At 38.8% G+C, this 18,480-nt stretch overlaps 1 protein-coding gene across 4 annotated transcripts in view; it reads left to right on the top strand.

The window, feature by feature from the left end:
- The first annotated feature begins 284 nt into the window (after positions 1-284).
- The window catches only part of LOC121879956 (uncharacterized protein CG5098-like), a 58,596-nt gene continuing 40,400 nt past the window's right edge, over positions 285-18,480 (top strand). Inside the window, exons 1-3 of one of the 4 annotated variants that reach the window (XM_042386799.1) lie at positions 286-471; positions 6,142-11,397; positions 15,805-15,870. In XM_042386799.1, the coding sequence (XP_042242733.1) occupies positions 9,385-11,397; positions 15,805-15,870 (2,079 nt within the window). In that variant the 5' untranslated portion in view covers positions 286-471; positions 6,142-9,384. Of the gene's footprint in view, positions 472-6,141; positions 11,398-15,804; positions 15,871-18,480 lie in introns of all 4 variants that reach the window. The other 3 variants (XM_042386803.1, XM_042386802.1, XM_042386801.1) reach the window with 3 other exon arrangements.

Raw genomic sequence — 18,480 nt, 5'->3', positions numbered from 1 at the left:
CATGACATACTGAAGTGTTACAGGCTGCATGACATACTGAAGTGTTACAGGCTGCATGACATACTGAAGTGTTACAGGCTGCATGACATACTGAAGTGTTACAGGCTGCATGACATACTAGCTACTTTCATTGCTCTCTTTTGATTGACCATCTCTTGTTTTCTCCTACATTAAACAGTTAATCATAAATAGCATGACAATAACTTTGTAAATAAATAATGTGTATTACTTTTGTATCAAACAAATATTGGTGCATTTCAGGCTTTAATAATGACGGAGGTGTGAACGAAGCAGTCGCGATCGTGGAGATGGAAGCGGTGGGGTCTGCCCTGGCAGTAACAGCGGGCAGTGGTGGCAGCAGCGGTGCTAGTCATGGAGGGACAACAGCTGCAGGGAATGCTGCTCTGTGGGGGGAGCTGAGTAGATCACTCCAATACAACAACTACCCAGGGTTCGGTTCTGCTTGGCAAGGTGGGTACTGTTCCCTCACAGAAGATCACATGAGTGGCATTGTGGCTCTTTCAGGTTGACTTACTGTATAGTCAGGAATATAACATCTGACTCAGTCAGTAATGGAGGATTAAATATTATTATAAAATCCCAGTTCGTGGCTAAAGGCCAACTATGGTTTGTGACTACAGTAGTTAAGACTGGGCACACTGAAAGACCTGAGGGAGGGAATGTCACTGCTAAAATTCCATGAAATAATAATTCACTGATAGGCTGCAGTGTTCTAGTGAACAGAGGCAGTACAGTACAAGATTCTACTCCCACCACGTGGACTTTTTGAAGGTAAACTGTATGGTGATATGGTACAGTAGTTGGCTATTTGACCATTAATGATGCAGTACTTTGTCTGGACTTGCAGCTAGCTCTATTATATGAACATTCTGAAACTGTAAATATAGAACCCCACCCATAATTCACCAGTCTTAAGGGTGCCTTACACAGTCAGTATTTATTGACACTGTAATTGATGGTGTGAGGATATTGATGGTACTGACAATGCAGAATATTAATGGAATCTGGATTGATGTGTTTCAAGATATTTCTAATATTGTCAATAAGTATTGACTGTGTGAGGCTAATATTGTTCATACGTCAGGCAATCCCTACAAATGCCAGTACTCTTTGTCCTGCCCAATGCGACGGGTGTGCTTACCCAAACATAAAGTGACACTTGGGATGCGTGATTATGATTTATTCGTGCATATAAAGAATTGTCAATGTTATGGGATGTCACATCAAAGTATTATATGGACAAGGTAAATAAAAATGCAGCTTATGACACGTTGTTAGTTATTCTCAAAGAAAGTAAGAAAGATGCGGTTCGCCACTCTTTCACCCACTTATTCCATTTATTAAATTTTTTTCCCTTGTGCAGAAGCCAAGATTAAAGCTTCACAAGTTTTATGAGCCGACATTTTTGTCTGCACTCACTTGATGACGGGTTGACAAGATTGTCCAAAATATTGAACATGTATGGTGACTATAGTCAATAATAAAGATATTGACTAAAATATTGTCAATAAATATTGACCGTGTAAGGTGCCCTTAATGCACTCTACTGTAGGCTCTAACCGTTTGGCAGGTGGGATTTCACACCTCAGTTGGCTGCTGACTTTTATGGAGTGAAGAACTAAGATCTGGAATGGTTAATAATTGGAAGGCAGAGGTGAGAGAGTAACAGGATGATTGATTGTCCCTCAGCTTGAAATAATGGCCACCTGTCATGACTCATACAATTGAAGACCAACCTCATTTTTTCCTGGGATCACGCAACCCTGGTCAGTGTAGTATCAATGAGATGTCGTGAGATAAAATTTTGTATAACGGTCGGAAAATTCATTCTAGAACGAATTTTGGGATGTTCCCTTCAGACAGTACAAGTATAAGATGAGGAACTGTAGGACAAGCACCTTTCTTGTGCAGTTTTATGGTGAGTGTACAATACTGTACAGTATAGTTGCAGACAACTTTTTCTGTTCCCTAGACAGTTGGTAGTACAGTATCTGGCACGTGGTACTGTACTGTACAGTACACTGTACCCTCGGTAATTCAGATTGTTATAATTTGGATTTCAATAATAATGATAATAATAATAATTAACAGTTTATTGAAAGAGCATGGCACGCTGAAAGTATACATTAATATGTAATTTTTTTTATTGATATGTTTTATATTTTCAGAAAACACCAAATCTTACCTTTTCTAGATTTTTTTTTTGACATACTTTATATTATATACTTGACTTGAAGTGTGACTGTGTGAAAAGTACAAGTTCAGATTAATGGTAAAAAATAATGTAGCTGCATTCATACTGCTCATGAAAGATATAGTGAAGAATGGAAACTTTATGACACACACACACAGTATATATAAGGACTTGCCTGTAGAAGGTTGTAAGTGCCAAACTGACATTTTGAGACGGGTATCTCTCAAGATCTGAACGTCCAAGGTACGAAAATTCACTTACAGTGTGTTTATGAATTTCCTAAATTGACACCACTACTTCCTGTTACAAAAGCTTTATCCGCTTATATGAATATGGGTCCCAGCAAAAATTCAAATTGCGTGCCTCCGGGAGTCAGCTGGGGCGGATTCCCCCTGGCGCTCTCTGTACCAGTTACATGCATACACATTACTATGGACAGAATGTTCAGAAAAATAATCATGAGGTCAAAAGCATAAAGGGAATGAACATTTCTTGGTGCAGCAGCGAGAGTTAGGTGGATGAGCTGGAGAGAGTTATGTTATGATTATTTTTCAACTCCTAGTGTCTGATAGATAAACTTAACTTTCTTCACTTTTTTACATAGTTACATGCACAGACAATCCTACATACATAATGTGCTAAAAAGGTAAAAGAAATAATTATCATAAGGTCAAAAACATAAAGGAAATAAACATTTCTTTGTGTGTGGAAGTGTTGCTGGTTGGCAGAGGTGGCCGGGCTGGTTGCTGTAGTGTTGCTTGAGGGTGGTCAAGCATGAAGCAGCCAGTGTATGCAAATGGCGCTGCTGGCGGCTGTGTTAAACTTTGATTTAAGCTGTACATTTTCAAATAGATAGTATTTTATTAATGTTTTTAATGTGTTAGTAAAATACAGTACAGTACAGTAGTTGTGTACTATTTATCATTAGGTAGGTTTTTCTTGTTTGTGAACTGATTTCATGTTTTGGGGATATGATATTGCGGTATTTATGTCACTGGGGAACCGAACCCCAATTTTCCCAATTCGAGATACGAAAATTCACCTAACGAATGTTTTTTTGATCATAACCTATTTATATCTCGAGGGATACCTATTTGGACGTTAAAAGATTAGGTTGACACAGCGTCTCGCACAAACTGACATCCGTTGCTTCTCTCATGATATATTTTCATGTTTATGTTGTAATGTGTCAAGTTATGCCTTCTGTATATGGTACAGTTTGTACACATGTTGGTATTTGACAAGATGAACGGTAGGGCAGAAAAAGGGCCAATAATAAAATGAGCACCATTGACATGGTGAAAATTATTTTATCATTAATACTTGTGAGAGACTGAGAGTGGAGAAGGATGGTGATCTGACACTAAGAAGAACCAGAATCACTGGCTCTCATTCTTCACATTTCTCATTTGTTTTATTTGTCCCATATATGGTGAAGAACTCTTCGTGGTATCGTTGCAAACTTATCTGGTGAATGGTGACTTTTTTTTTTTTTAGTTTCCTGGACGGCTCTCTCTGTCTCTTTCCCTGTCAACATTTGCCCTATGTTTGTGGAGATAATCATTCTGCTGATTGAAGTTGTTTAACTTTAAAACATCACCTTGCTGTGAGCCTCTCCAGGCCACCACCATCCTCTGTGTTGATAGATGTGCCTAGCTGAGACTCCACTGCTTTATGATCTTGTTTACAAGCCAAGTTTCAGAGTTGCATGGGCATTTCTTGGCACCAGATGGTGACATGATGGACGAGGAAGAATATAAGGCCCTGGTATTGATTCACTAATCCACTAACATCAACAATAAACGAACAAAAACAGACGGTAATATCCCTTCACTTGCGTGTGGGAAGATACAGCAGTTAACTGGAGTGGTTGGGCAGCATGGGTTGGGACCACAGTGCAGTGATTGGCTGAAAGCAGGGTATGGGGTTGATGCTGAGCATTCATTAGCTGATGTGAGGATTGTACATTCCTTTAATGCAGCAACTTGAACCCTTTCATAATCCTGGGACAATTATTTAAATCTAAATTACATAGTTCCAACATGATACAGGTGTTAGTACTGGAAGGTATTCTAGTCAAAACATAGAAAACGGAAATAGCACACTCTCAAAGTGGCCTTTATGGCACGTACATCCATCATATAGGCAAAGTCTATAAAATACATACCAGAGGTACAGAGACAGAGAGGTAAATATTAAGTGTGTCTGTGTGCATGCATGCACGCAGACATAATAAAAATTTTATGCCTTTGAAATAAAATAAAATTTCCACATTTATCCACTTTGTTAACTTAAGTTATGATTTTATGAAATTTTCATTTTAGGAATTTAGTTTTGCTACATATTTTTTTCACGTTTTTTGTCTGATATATGAACTTGATAGTTTTGGGAGGTAAAGCCCAAATAAAAAGAAATAACACCTTTGTTTTTGGGTGGAGAATGGAAACTTTTTATGAAACTCCCTGATATGTACAGTATTGTACAGTAGAATCCCGGTTATCCGGTATCCATGCAACCGGTAGACTTAACTAACTGGCACCAAAATGAAATCATAATAATAGAATAAAAAATTCTCCAAAATTAACTAGAATCATAATTTTGAATACAGAGCAATGGGGATGAGCTGCCACATTTATTGTTATGATAAAAAATATAATTGATACATAGTGAATCATAAAATACAAGAGCACATATTTTATGTACCAAAAATAACTCCTTCCAAACTTAAACCATCATCTAAGTGACACCACAGGCAGTCAACCAGCCGACTCACGGATGTGCGGCTGCTGCCGCGGTTGTGTCGTATACCGTGATGGGAGGGAGTGTGGCCACGCATTTATAGCCCAGTAACCCTCAACACACATTCACTTCCCACATATACACACTATGCTCTTTATTTTATAGTTTTATATTATAATTTCTTTATTTCTTAGCCACATTAGAGTATTGTAATGATTTTTTCACAAATTTTTATAGGTTTAGTGCAACAATATACGAGGCGGCTGGGCTAGCGAGTCGGCAGTATAGTTATAGCCCACCGCTTCCACACACGTTCACTTTGCATGCACATACAGCCAAGCTCTTAATTTTTCTTATTTTAAAGTGTTTTATTATACTATATTTTATTTATTTCTAAGCTGCAGCTTTTATATTGAGTGGAATAAGTGTTAAAGAAGTCTGGTTTTTTTTTTAGATACAAATTTGTGAGGTCAGCCTGTAGCACTATGCATTGTAAGATTTATTGGGGGGATCCTAAGAGTTAGATTCAACTAACTGGAAAAACTGTTTATCCGACACCTCTCAAATTCTCATAGGTGCCAGATAACTGGGATTCTACTGTACCATTCAAAAGGTTAGGAAAATAATTAATATATTAGATCTTTAAGCTCAGATGAGCAGCTGTACTTGCACAATGCCAGATAAAGGATTTTGAGGCTTCATTTGCCACTCACTAATGGAAAAGTCATCACTTTTGGTTCTCTTACATACCTTGGTACAGTACAGTAATATGCTATACTGTACATTATAATTTATTCACAGCTTTAAGGACAGCCCTCCTTCAGATATTTTCTGCTACTGGTCTATAATTCTCATTGCAATCATTGGAAAATGGATGTAATATGAAAGATTTTATATATGAAGAGGTTTTATCAATTGTCTTGTACTGTTCAGTGATCCAAGGATGATAAACCCAGCATAATATGAGTGTGAACAAGATATATAAATATCTTATGGGGTTAGGATCTATAGCATGACAGAAAGATGAAAGGTTTATATATTAAGGTCACTGTTTTTTTAGCATGATTGTAATAAGATATTCTTAGTCTATAATTTTTAGTAAAGTGCCCATCTTAAGGTTGGAAATGCTGTACACATGTGAGTTATGTGTTTATTGTGTACCAATCTTACCATAAGGCTACTTACAGGTGGCAGTGGTGACATGCGGCTGTACGGCTACGGTGGCTACGGAGAAGGTCAGGTCGATGGCCGCGCCGAGCCCCGATCGGAGAGTCGTGGAGAGGGTCGGCGGGTACCCAGCAAAGGGGAGACAAAAGCCACACCGCCTTTGCCTCCTGGGATGACAGCTGGTGTTGGGTCAGCTCTGGCCTCATTGCAGCAGCTGGTGGCTGGTGGTGGGGATGCTGCTACTGTGTACCGCAACCTTCTGGCTGCACGCCAGTATGCTGCCGCTGCTGCTGCTCTTGGGGCACTTCCAACCCCTTCTTCAATTAACCCAGCTGCCTTACATGCTGCTGCGCCACTTACTACTCATCACCAACAGCAACAGCAGCAAAGAAGACAGCAGCAACAGCATCACCAACAGCAACAGTTACAGCAGCATCATCAACAGCAACAGCAGCACCAACAACAGCTTCATCAACAACAGCAACACCAGCATCAACACCAGCAGCAGCAGCACCAACAGTTGCAACAGCAACAAGCAGCTGCATTGGTTACTGCAGCAACTGCTGGGCTCAATGGTGAGGGTTTAGCAATGCATGGTGCTTCTCGCATGCAGCAGGTCTCTCCACAAGGCAGGAAGCACAGCTCTGCTGTCCCAACAGAGATGAGACATGATGACCCACAGCCTTCACCGGGTAGAACACGATCTCATGCTCTGAGTGTCAGTAGTCAGGAAGTCCTGTGCACTCCTGTGAAAGGAAAAGAAGTAAATGAGGTTGCAGGTGTTGTTGATGGTAGTGTTGATGGTGGCAGTGATGGTCGACGCGGTGCAAAGTGGAAGTGAAAGTGAGGGCGATCAGCGAACCAGACACCGGCGTAAACAGGAACAGCCCAGACGTCAGAGTGTCATATACCCGATCACGGCACAGTCTGAAGGGGGAGGCGGTGGGGCGGAGACTCCAGTTCAGATGATTCTCAGGGGTATGATGTCTTATTGACTAGGAGTACCGTGGACCACAGGGATTCTCCTCACGATTCACCCAGCAATTCTCCAGCTGATCCTGCCGTGCGGCTGCCACCTTCCAGAGAGGCATTTCCCAGTCAGGGTATGAGTCAGGCCATGAGCCATGCCCTTGCCCATCCATTCTTAGCAGCTCATCTAAATGCCAATCAACTTCTGCAGATGACTCAAACTCCAACAACAGGTAAGGCAGATGCCTCCCTCACTCCCAGCCTTTGCATCAGTTGCAAGTCCGGACAGATCTCCTTGAGCCGCATCCCAAGGAACCGGACACCTACCCTACACAGGAGCCCCAAAGACCTCTTTCTCAATCTCAAATAACAATGCAAGAAGTTGAAATAAATTGTGTAAGGACTCCTCCTAGTAATGCTTCAGTAGAAGGCACTAATGCACCTGTCAAGAAGCGGAGATGCTCTCCAAGGTACTTGGAAAATGATACCACCAGTGTAAGTGATTCGTTAGGGAACAGCACAAGTGAGTTAGGAAGGAGTGACAGGGGGGAAAATAGTGTACCAAGTGTAAGTGTTAACTTGTCAGGTGAAAACAGTACTGCACATACTTTAAGCCCTAGCGTAGAGAGCACTCCTGTGAATGGTGTTAGTGCAACTAGTGAGGATGTGGTGAAGAATGCCAGTAGTAGCAGTAGCAACAGTCAATCTTTGTTAAGTGTGAATACAGAAAATTGTGATTCTGAAAATGTCATACATAAAAGTTTAGGTAAAAGTGAGCAGGATTATTTTAATGGTGATCATGAAATGTTTGATTGTTCAAGGAAAAATAATAGAAAAAGAAAATCAGAAAGTGATTCAGTGACAGAAATGGATTATCAAGTTGTTGATGGGCAGCTAGAGGAGTGTGGGGATACTAAGAGAAGGACTAGGCAAAAGAGGGCAATTTCATATGTGGAGGATGGCACAGATCCTGTACTGGAAATGAATGAGGACTCTTCACCCGATGCAACTCCATTGAAAAAGAAAGGTCGTCGATCAAAAGATGCAAAGGATAGGTTGGATGGGGAGAGCAATCCTAGCCCAGAGCAGCAGGTTCCAAGTGAACCTCCAAGTTCTCCTTCAACCCACTCCTTAGATGATTCACCTGGAAAGTCATCTCATAACTCTCCTATGGGTATTAGGCGTGGACGAGGAATCCTTCGTGGAGTTCCTAGAGGTAGCACTGATGGCATCGAGTACCCAAGAATTCTCAAGTGTTACTGAACCACTGCATGTGGACACAACATTGATTCATGAACCAGATTTAAGAGTGCCTGGCCCACCACCCATTACACCCTCCTCATGTAGCCCAGATGTTTATGACTTTAATGACACTGACAGTGATGGTGTTGGTCGGGGAAGAAAGCGTGGTAGAAAGAAAGGAAGCAGCCCTAAAAAAAATGCAAAGTCTCCACTTGAGATGGCAAAATCAAGTATAAGTCCCAGACCAAGAGAACCACATGCAAAATCTCCCAGGTCGCCTAAGTTTTTTTCTAGTTCTCGTAGTCCCATTACAGAGAGGAATAAGGAATGGCTTCGAGGCATCTCCCCGCCTATCAGAGATTTGTCAAAAACTCCTGCTGATATCCCAGTGCCTGATGGCACTGCAACACCCAATCTTTTGCAAGAGAGTGTTGTAGATATCAGCAAGACAATTTCCTTGTCTGAAGAAGTTCTTATACAAGATTCTCCAACTGGTGACACTCCTGTTGCAGATAATGCAACAAAGCCAGATACAGATGTAGTATCTCCAAGAAGGAGTAGTAGGAGGAATAAGACTAGAGATCAGGAAATTGTAAGTGTTAAGGGTAATGAATCCATGGACTCTAGCCTTCCATCTTCTCCGTCTGGCAACTCAAAAAATAACACATGTTTCTCAGGGCTCATCTCGGGCAATGCACAAAACAAGGAAGATAAGGAAGAAAAGTTTTTTGATATGGCAGCTGTGGAGACACAACCAGTTGATGGAGTAGGTGATTCTCCAAGTAGTAGAATGAGAAAAAGAAATCGGAGAAGTACAGAACAAGCTCCTGACCAGCAGACAGATAATAATGAAACACAAACAGTTCCCACACAAGAAAATGATGAACCAAAAACTGCAGTGGAGCCTGTCAAACTTCCAGAAGAGGCCCCAAGCAAGTGTGAAACAGAGTTAGCAACAACCTTAGATAAAAATGCAGAAAAATCAGAAACGGCTTCAGAGGATGGAGTGAAATCTTGTAAGGGAACAGAAATGAAGGATTCACCTTCAAAAAATGTGGGAACAAAGGCAAAGGCCAAAGGAGGGGAAGGGAAAAAAGAATGCTGGCAAATCCTTTAAGGGCAAAGGTGCTCTAAAGAAGAATGATGTCAGTAAAGTAACCAGTGTGCTTCCACATGAAACCAAACAGTATCAACATGTACCTGAAGATGCATTTGACAACAGTAAGACTCCTAGTGGAACAACAACCACTGAAGGAGAGCATTCATATATTAAGGATAAAGCCCCTGTTCAAGAATCAGGCACAAGCATACCTATATCTTTAGTCAGTGATGCTAAGAAATCTGATACTACTCCACGTAAAAGTAGGCCTAAACGGGGTGCCGACTTTCAACTGGTACAAAACAACTTCCTATCTATTGATGGGACTTTTAATGGACCTGATTTGGCATCTTGTCACAATTCCTCAGAAGAAACTACAACTGTGATAACACAAGCAATGGAGGAGATGGAATCTCGAGGAAGAAGACTGAGAACTAGAAGGGCAAGTGCCAAACAGGATGCAAAGTCTGAAACCCAAGATGCAAAATCTGAGGCTCAGGATGCAAAATCTGAGACAGTGGATGTGAACACTGAAGCCAAAGATACAAAGTCTGAGGCATCAGATGCTAAATCTGATGCCTTAGGTGCAGAGACAGAAACACAAGTTGCAAAATCTGAAGTTAATGACACAGTTTTGGAGATGGGGGAAATAAAAATAGAGACTCAGAATACAAAAATAGAAACTCAGGATGTACAATCCAAAACCCAGGATGTAATATCTGAGACCCAGGAAGCAAAATCACAGACCTCAAGCACAAATTTAAATACACAAGAACCATCAGACAAACCAGAGATGTCATGTCCAGAGAACAATTCTGATGTAGGCCCAAGTGCTGTAGAGCCAAGTAAAAAGTCTACTGTTACATTAGATACTCCAGAGGTATCAAGTATGCCAGTTATTCATCCAGAAGTCTTGGAGGTCCCTCAGGGCACTGATGTAGATGTAGATGCAGAAACTGTTGAGAATATAGCCAAGTTTCTGGAGGAGACTGCTTCAAGCATTCCTGCATCTACTGAGGAAAGTTATGTAGACAAGCGCCCCAAAAGATCTTCTCGTCCACCAAGGAAGATGGATGAAAATGAGATGAATGATCTTTTGATACTTCTCAATATGGAGGATGAAGAGAGTGAAGATGAGGATTATGTCCCTAAGGACTTGGAGAATTTTGACAGTATGGCTGAAAGTGATGATGGGGGAGATAGTGAGGGTAATGATGACGGAGAGTTTGATGACTTTGATTCCAGTGATGATTGTGAAAGGGAGAGTAGAGGAAGTGGTACCTTAAGTAATCTCCTGACTATGGCTAGTGATATTGGTGATAATGACTTTGTGCCAACAGCCCTGAAACATGGTAAGGGGGGCCCTACCAAGCAGAAGGGACTCAAAAAAGACAAAGGTAAAAAGATGAAAGCTGATGCTTCTAGTGCCAAGAAAGGAAAAGTAATTAAAGGGAAAATTAAAAATAATAAGTTTAGAAATGATGATGTAGAAGTAAGAAAAGAAAACGAAGAGGGGAGGAAGAAGAGTGAAGTGTATGAGAAACGTGGGCCATTTATTCGATTAGACGAGAGTAGATGTAGAGAGGTAATTGTCAACGCCCCTCATAGAGATGAGGATGAACTAGAAAAACCAATGAGGAAAACAAATATCCAATTTTACTGCAAAATTGAAGCTAAGCAGAAGACTGCCAAAGTAGGTTATAACAGTACACTTCATAACAATTATGATGCCTTCTCCAAAGATACCTCCTGGTATTGCTCACTGTGCAAAAACTTTAGTCATTCATGTAAGCTTGGTGACTTGTATGGCCCTTATTTCATCGAAGGTCTGACCCTGTTGAAGAAGCAGTACCCACAAGTGCTGGAGGGACAGGTGGTGGAGTCGTCCTCGCCGTCTGAGTTGGGCAAGCTAAAAACGACCCAGAGACGAGAGTCCACATCTGACGGCTCACTGGAAAGTAGGAAGGTGAGTTTTCTTACCCATTATATTTTGCTGCTTGCAGTTTGTCCTCACTTCACTGGTTGCTTGCTCAATCACTTGTTTGAAATCTTCTTAAGTTGAGCAAAACATTTGCTTTAGTCACTTGACATAATGCTTGCTCAATCACATTTTATTGGTGTGGTTATTCACAAGTCTAATGCCTATGTCATCAAGAATATTGATGTGCAATGGACTTATAAGTTTCTACCAATTGTGTGTTTTAAGATTACAGTCCTTCATAGATGAATTACTTCAAATTAAATAATATGGCCATGTCTTATAAAGCTTTTGATTACATATAGAAGTTACTTGGGTGTTAGTTAAGGTGTGTGCCAGTGGGAGAGAGAAAAGTTACTCTGAATTGGGACAAAATTTGCACCTAGGTTGATTATGATTTTGATGTCAGTGTGATTTACAGGTATATGTTATATTTAAAGATTGGATTTTTCCCCCTGTATTTAGCTCTTGGCATTTAGCATAGCACATATGCATTAACATGCATATGGTCAAAGTTTACAGTTGGCTCTTATAGTATGGGAGGAGTTTTCAGAAATGATACTAAATAATTTGCATTAAGTAAAACTTTTTTGTCAAATTTAGTATTTTGTCTTGTATCTTCTTGACAGTTCCCCAGAATATCCTTGATAACAAATGAGCTTTATCTTGGTTTCCTTATTTATTTCCTCTTTTCATCTTTACTTGTTCTTATAAATTAGTAAAGGTAATGGGGATAACAGGTATAAAGAAGGTTTATGGTTGCCATGAGGTCCAAATTGACTTTTCTAATTTTTGGACTAGAAAACAAAAATGGTCTGTATTGTTACATTGACATTTATTTATTTAATAGTGATGAGCACTGAAGTTTTGTTAGACCATCTCCTTAAACATGAGTTCATATATAACACATTTGGAGGGTAAAGGAAGATAAAGGAGTGTGTGAATAGGTAGTTAAATTTGAAGGAAGTTGTGGCTTTACTGTTGACATATGAAATGTACAGGATACAAAGGGGCCACTTCCAGAATATTATGGATTAAGCTCAAAGTAGGGTATGCAAGATGGCTTGTGGAAAAGCCTGAATACCTGTAATGAATATTTAAATACGAGGAGGAGATGTAGAAGTTGATGAGGAGAACTGTACTGTACCAGGACTTAAAAGACATGTAGAGCAATTGAAACAATATTGTGTGCCAAAATAGGTTCTGTAGAAAAAACTAAGTATTATATATGGAGTACAGTACTGGAAGTGGGAATGATAGAAGGTGGTTAGACTACAGTAATACCTCACTTGACACTTAGGATGCCAGGTTGTGTAGATAATGTGGAACATATTTTTTTTACTTACCCTGACAAATGTATTGTGTGTATCACCTCACCAATCACTTGTGTCCACCTAAAGGCCGTTTACCCTCACCTGGTTAGTTTTCCTTGCCCCTTATTCATGTTCAGTGTGTCACAACACTGTTTACACAGCAATCAGTGGCAGCTTTTTTTTATACTGACTTTGGTTAGGTCATTGTGAGAATAGACCAATAGAAAGAGAAGGAATAAGCTGTGATATCACTGAGGCTATATCACAAAATTGGGTCAGGTCATTGTGAGAACATAAAAGTCCAGGATAAACTCAACTATGACATCATAATATGGCATTGAGGTCTTCACAAGCAAAGGCTCACCTTTCACCAGGGGAGAGTGGGAGTAGGGGTTGGTTAAGTGAGGGTTCTAATCAGTGAGATATGGAGGGGTGTCCACATTATCATTGCTGTCTCAAGAGTCACAGCCTTTAGTATTTTCTTCAGTGTAGTACTTTGCCAGTAGCCTAACTGTGGCCCACAAAGAGGTGGTACAGTATTTGGAAACATCATATAAAAGCTGTATTAACTCAATAATTTGTTGCTATGGTTACTAATGGACAGTAGTACAGTACCACCTTACTCAGCTCCAGTTACCTGGTGAAGGGTTTTCTGGATTACTCCACGTTTTTGCAGCTACTGGCTTCTTATAACATATTATTGACACTTTTATGGGTAGACAGGTTACCATGCAGTGTTAGTATGGAATTATATTTTGGGTGTTTTTGTTGTGTTGCAAGAGAATCACAGTTTGTTAATGGCTTTAGCGATAAATTGTGGGCAGGCTGTGTTGTGACCCACCCAGTCCTTGGCCATGGTCTCACTTCAAAACACTTAACTTAGCTTCACTTGGGGTCTAGTTTAAGGCCACTAAGAGGATATAATGTACTGGTTCCCTTGGAGGGTATAGTATACTCTAGTCTGAAAAATAATTTCAGAAAAGTTATATTTCTGAAGTGCACACACTGTTATCCTCCTGAGGATTAGTCTTGTTTGCACATAATATCCTCTTATGGGGGATTATTATATTCTTCATTATATTCAACAATACTGTATATCTTAATGGAGTCTTTCAAGGGTTTCTGACAACCACATGAAAGATGTTGAGTGCAATATCTCCCAACAGGTCTTAAGTTCCCCTATCCAACAGCGTCTGTTTTACTGTCGACTCACTCCAGGTCATTATTATCCTTATTTACTCAGACCAAGGAAAGGGGTAATTAGTCACTCTTGGAATGGCTCAGGTGATATCTCCAAATTTGTGTTGGAGACTACAATATTATTTTTAATTATCAGCAATTCTTGTCCGATTATGAACTCATTTTGGCCTTACACAACCACCACAACTATTTGCACCTGCCACTGTGATAAAGGTGATAAGTATTTCCAAATTTTATAGTTTTTCAACAAAAGTGTGGATGGGGGAGGTAGGGTGTGGGTATTCTGATTTCTGGTTTAGTAGGAGTTTACTGTACTTAATTACCATCTTCCTCCTCTGTCATCTCCAGATGAAAATTACTCTTTTTTAGTGACTCCCATAGGTTTTAGGACAGATGTTTAATGATAAGGGGTGAATGAAAAGTCCACCCAGGCACAGGTCATCGACCCACAATTGGGCCGGGGGCAAAAAGACTATATTAATCTACATAATGAAGATTCATGCAGGTATAACAAGTAGTAACTACAGTACTGTATAGTACATACTGTACTGTATACTGTTAATGAAAAGCATTTTTTTTTTAATTTGATTGAAATATAGTACTGTACTGTACTGTACTGTGTATAGTAGAAGAGTTACATAATTGACCTGTTGCTATGAAGATAACCAATAGTGTTGTTAAGAGAAAAGTTTGGACTAGAGAAACTCTTTATTGCAATTATTTTTAAATGTAAAGTTTGTAACTGATGAAGAGGCCTCTCTAGAAGGTATAAAAACATTGTCAGAGATACTGTATGTAGTCCCATGTGTTATCTTTTCTCTCAGCCATTCTTACTCTGTGCCTTTATTAATTTGTCAAGTTCCACTCTATCCCATGATTTCTTTCATTGTCCATTTTTCTGTCATTTCTTGCACTTCTGTTTCTAGTTGTCTTACTACTTCAGAAAGTTTCTTTCATACTTTCTTTAAGCAGTAGGTAAGTGATTCAGTAAAATAATTGTTAGCCAAGTTGCAGTTATTTTATGTCATTTTAGTCTGGAAATGTCAATATGTGTAAGTGCCAAGTATTCAGTAAGATTATTTGTTCATCACCTTTTGTTGTGACTGTTGAACAATAGACAGATGTATTCATACTGTAGTGATATTATCCATTTAACTTGTTATATATATTCAAGAGCCATGCTTCTTAGTTGTTCTTTTTAAAACTGATGAAAGGTTTTTATCAAGACTTTGTGAATTAAGCCCTGGATTTGAGCAGAAAGACCTTTTAAAATTTCATTATGATCACAACCCCAATGTAATGATGACCATGTATGTGTGACAATAAAAGGAAAAATGTCAGTAGGGACTACATACCCAGGTGTCCTGTAGCTGATTCATTGTTTGTGTAAGGTAGTATAACATTAACTAACTGAAATTGACTCCATATCTAGGCTGTTTATGATAAATTTGCACTGTACTTTGACAGTTGCAATACTAACAATTAATTGTGCTATATTCTTTAGATAAAGTACTGTACAGTATATGCCTTTTGAGTTCTGACTAATTTTAAAGCTTGCTGATCAGTGACTTTGAACCTGTTGACTTTTTCATGTGGAACTTTATGGACCCATTCAATGATACAAGATAGAGAAGACTATACTGTGGTGTACCACATGTCATTACCACTGTAATTAGCACAGCCTTAGCTGCTCTTGATAATTGACTGGAATAGGATGTTCCACATAGCTGTGTATATGAAGGCTTATATGTCAGTTGCATATTGTCATTTGAGTCTTGTAAAATATCACATCATCTGGCAGTTGTACTGGTGTATAAGTCTGACAGTCATGAGTTATGGCACGTTTGTTTGGTATACTGTATGTGGGCTGTCTTTTGACCAGTTGGAACTCGGAGGATCGTCCCCGCCGTGGAGGTTTGTTCCAGCAGCCACCCCGGCTCGGATGTTGGTAAGGGTAATCTTGATTGTGGGACAGCGCATGAATGTACGGCAGCTTCCCGGGCTAGTGCATGATATGTACCTTTTAATGCTTCATAAAAACTCCAACATATAAATGCATGATCTTTTCATCTAATTTATCTTGTATACATATTAACACTTAGCTAATTTTTGCTTTTAACATCTTTGTGTGACCATAGCACGTTCTTAGTTAATAACATTTGTACCATATAATGAAAACATCAGAACATTTATATATTTGCATGTCCGTCCTTTTATTTGTAATACTATATCTCGAGTCTACTTGTATTTTTTTTATGTAGTACAGTACTATGTGGGAATAATGTATGCTTGGATTAGTTAACTGTAGTGTCAAGATGGTCCTCTTTTATTATGTGCTGTATATTTTACCTCATATAACTACAAGTTCCTTCAAGGTGATGGGTCACAAAGAGGTGACTAATATAGAACATTCAGAAAGAGGTGACTATTACAGTGTTAAATACAGTATAACCTGGATGGAAGTTATTTTATTAATTCTCTTAATACAGTACAGCCAGTCCTTATGGTTGGGTTCTTGTAAACCTCAACGTTAACGGAAATGGCATTAACGGAATAAATTTTTCCCCCAAGAAATAGATAAAATACGCTAGTTACATTCCTCAGCCTCCATTCACCCCATAAAATACATTACATATACCCCTGTATATAAATTCAATTTAATTATAGGAAATATATATTATACATATGTACCAGGTACATAGTAGATAGTAGGCAGCTACCAAACAGTGAGGTTCTACCACCTAGGAGGATACAGTACAGTGGTCCCTCGGTTAACGAAAAGTCCGATTAACGAAATTTCGGTTAACGAATTACCTCCCATAAGGATCTTCAATTCGGTTAACAAACAAAACTTCGATTAACGAAATCCTTACGACAAACATGTTTTGTTGTGAGCATCAGCTGATGGACTAGTCTACCAATTCAGTAATCTGTTCTATGTTTATTTTCGTTTCCAGTGGAGTAAATATCAAGAAAGTTGTGCTCTTTAATATTTTTGCATTTTTTATATTAAAATTATTAGTCATTTTAAAATTTAGTTAACATTGATAATATATGCAGTACAGGGAACTAGTTTTTTGTGCGCCCATTACCCCCTTGACTCACCCACCAGGCATCATATTCAATATCATTAGTTTGGCTTTGTATACAGTGGAGTGAACATCGATTTTGTTGGTGTCTTGAATATTTAGTTAACATATGATAATATATAGCACAGTGCAGTGTAGTGTTGATTTAAATAAAATAATCTTGAATTACACCTAGTGAACTTAAAATTTTATTGGTGAAATTATTGCATCAAGCATGGGTCCCCTGAAAGGTGACTTCTCTTCCACCCCCACTTCCTTGTCTTCTCCCTTCTCCTCCTCCACCCCCCACTTCTAATTCCCATCATCATCATCAACCAGGAGCCTTCTACATACACACCTCAAAGTAAGTGTACTTTAATGCATTTTTTTTTTTTTACTTTGTATGTACTTTTCGGTGAGCTGGAACCAATTACCCAATATCCCATTGAAACAATGGATTCGGTTAAAAAAATTTTCAGTTAACGAACAACTCTGTGGAGCGAATTGTGTTCGTTAACCGAGGGACCACTGTATTGGAAATATAATGTGTTGTCTAATGGTAGACCCTGCTGCCATATGGCATCACAAAAATTGTGACCAAGTCCCAGGTTACTGATCTGACTTTTTGCATCATTTACACACAATTGCAGGGTCTCAATTGTTTCTCTTACTGTGACAACACAACACACTCATACAGGGGGTTCCCGACTGACGAACGCCCTCCGATATGAACGGTGTTAAACTTGAAATTTACAGGGTTTTTTCCGTGATGACTTATTTTTTCTTTCATTTACTTTATTTTGCCATTCTATTTCTTCCAATGTCTTAAATTAAGTGATTTTAGTTGTTCAATATATAAGGACTTAGGCTATGATATACCCTGTAGTGGGATTTTAAATATTGTTCTGTAAGTACGGTGAGCACAATAATAGCATGTGTTCTGACTTAAGAACGGCCTCAGGAACAGTACCCATTTGTAACCCCCCCCCCCCCAAATATCATTTCTCACTATTGATCTTTTTTTTTTTAGTTTTTGTATTTATTTATGTTCCTTTATTATTATTATTATTATTATTATTATTATTATTATTATTATTATTATTATTAATTTTTATTTAATATTGTTTATAGTTTTATAATTTTTTTATTAATTATTATTATTATTATAATTATTATTATATTATTATCTTTATAATATTTTTGCCCCAATGTTTAATTAATAAGATAAAACAATAATTTTGTATTGTACTCAGTGATGGGCCTTAATCTTGTCTGTGTTGGTCCAGATACTATGCACTGTTAGGCTCAACTCTGCACACAATGTTCACCTTAATCAAAATGGATTAAAATATCAATTTTTTAGCAAGTCTAATGGTCTTGTGTTCCTTCTTCACAACAGTCACACCGCTTGATGGTCACTAGGAAGCCATTTCGATGGTTTACAGTACAGTACTGTACAGTATTTAAAGCAAAATCACTTAAACGCATTT

Source organism: Homarus americanus, unplaced genomic scaffold, assembly GCF_018991925.1.
Source record: "Homarus americanus isolate GMGI-L3 unplaced genomic scaffold, GMGI_Hamer_2.0 scaffold29478, whole genome shotgun sequence".
In the NCBI taxonomy this organism is placed as follows: Eukaryota; Metazoa; Arthropoda; class Malacostraca; order Decapoda; family Nephropidae; genus Homarus; species Homarus americanus.
Note: the sequence above shows the minus strand (reverse complement) of the source record. Positions and strands in the feature narration are given on the sequence as shown.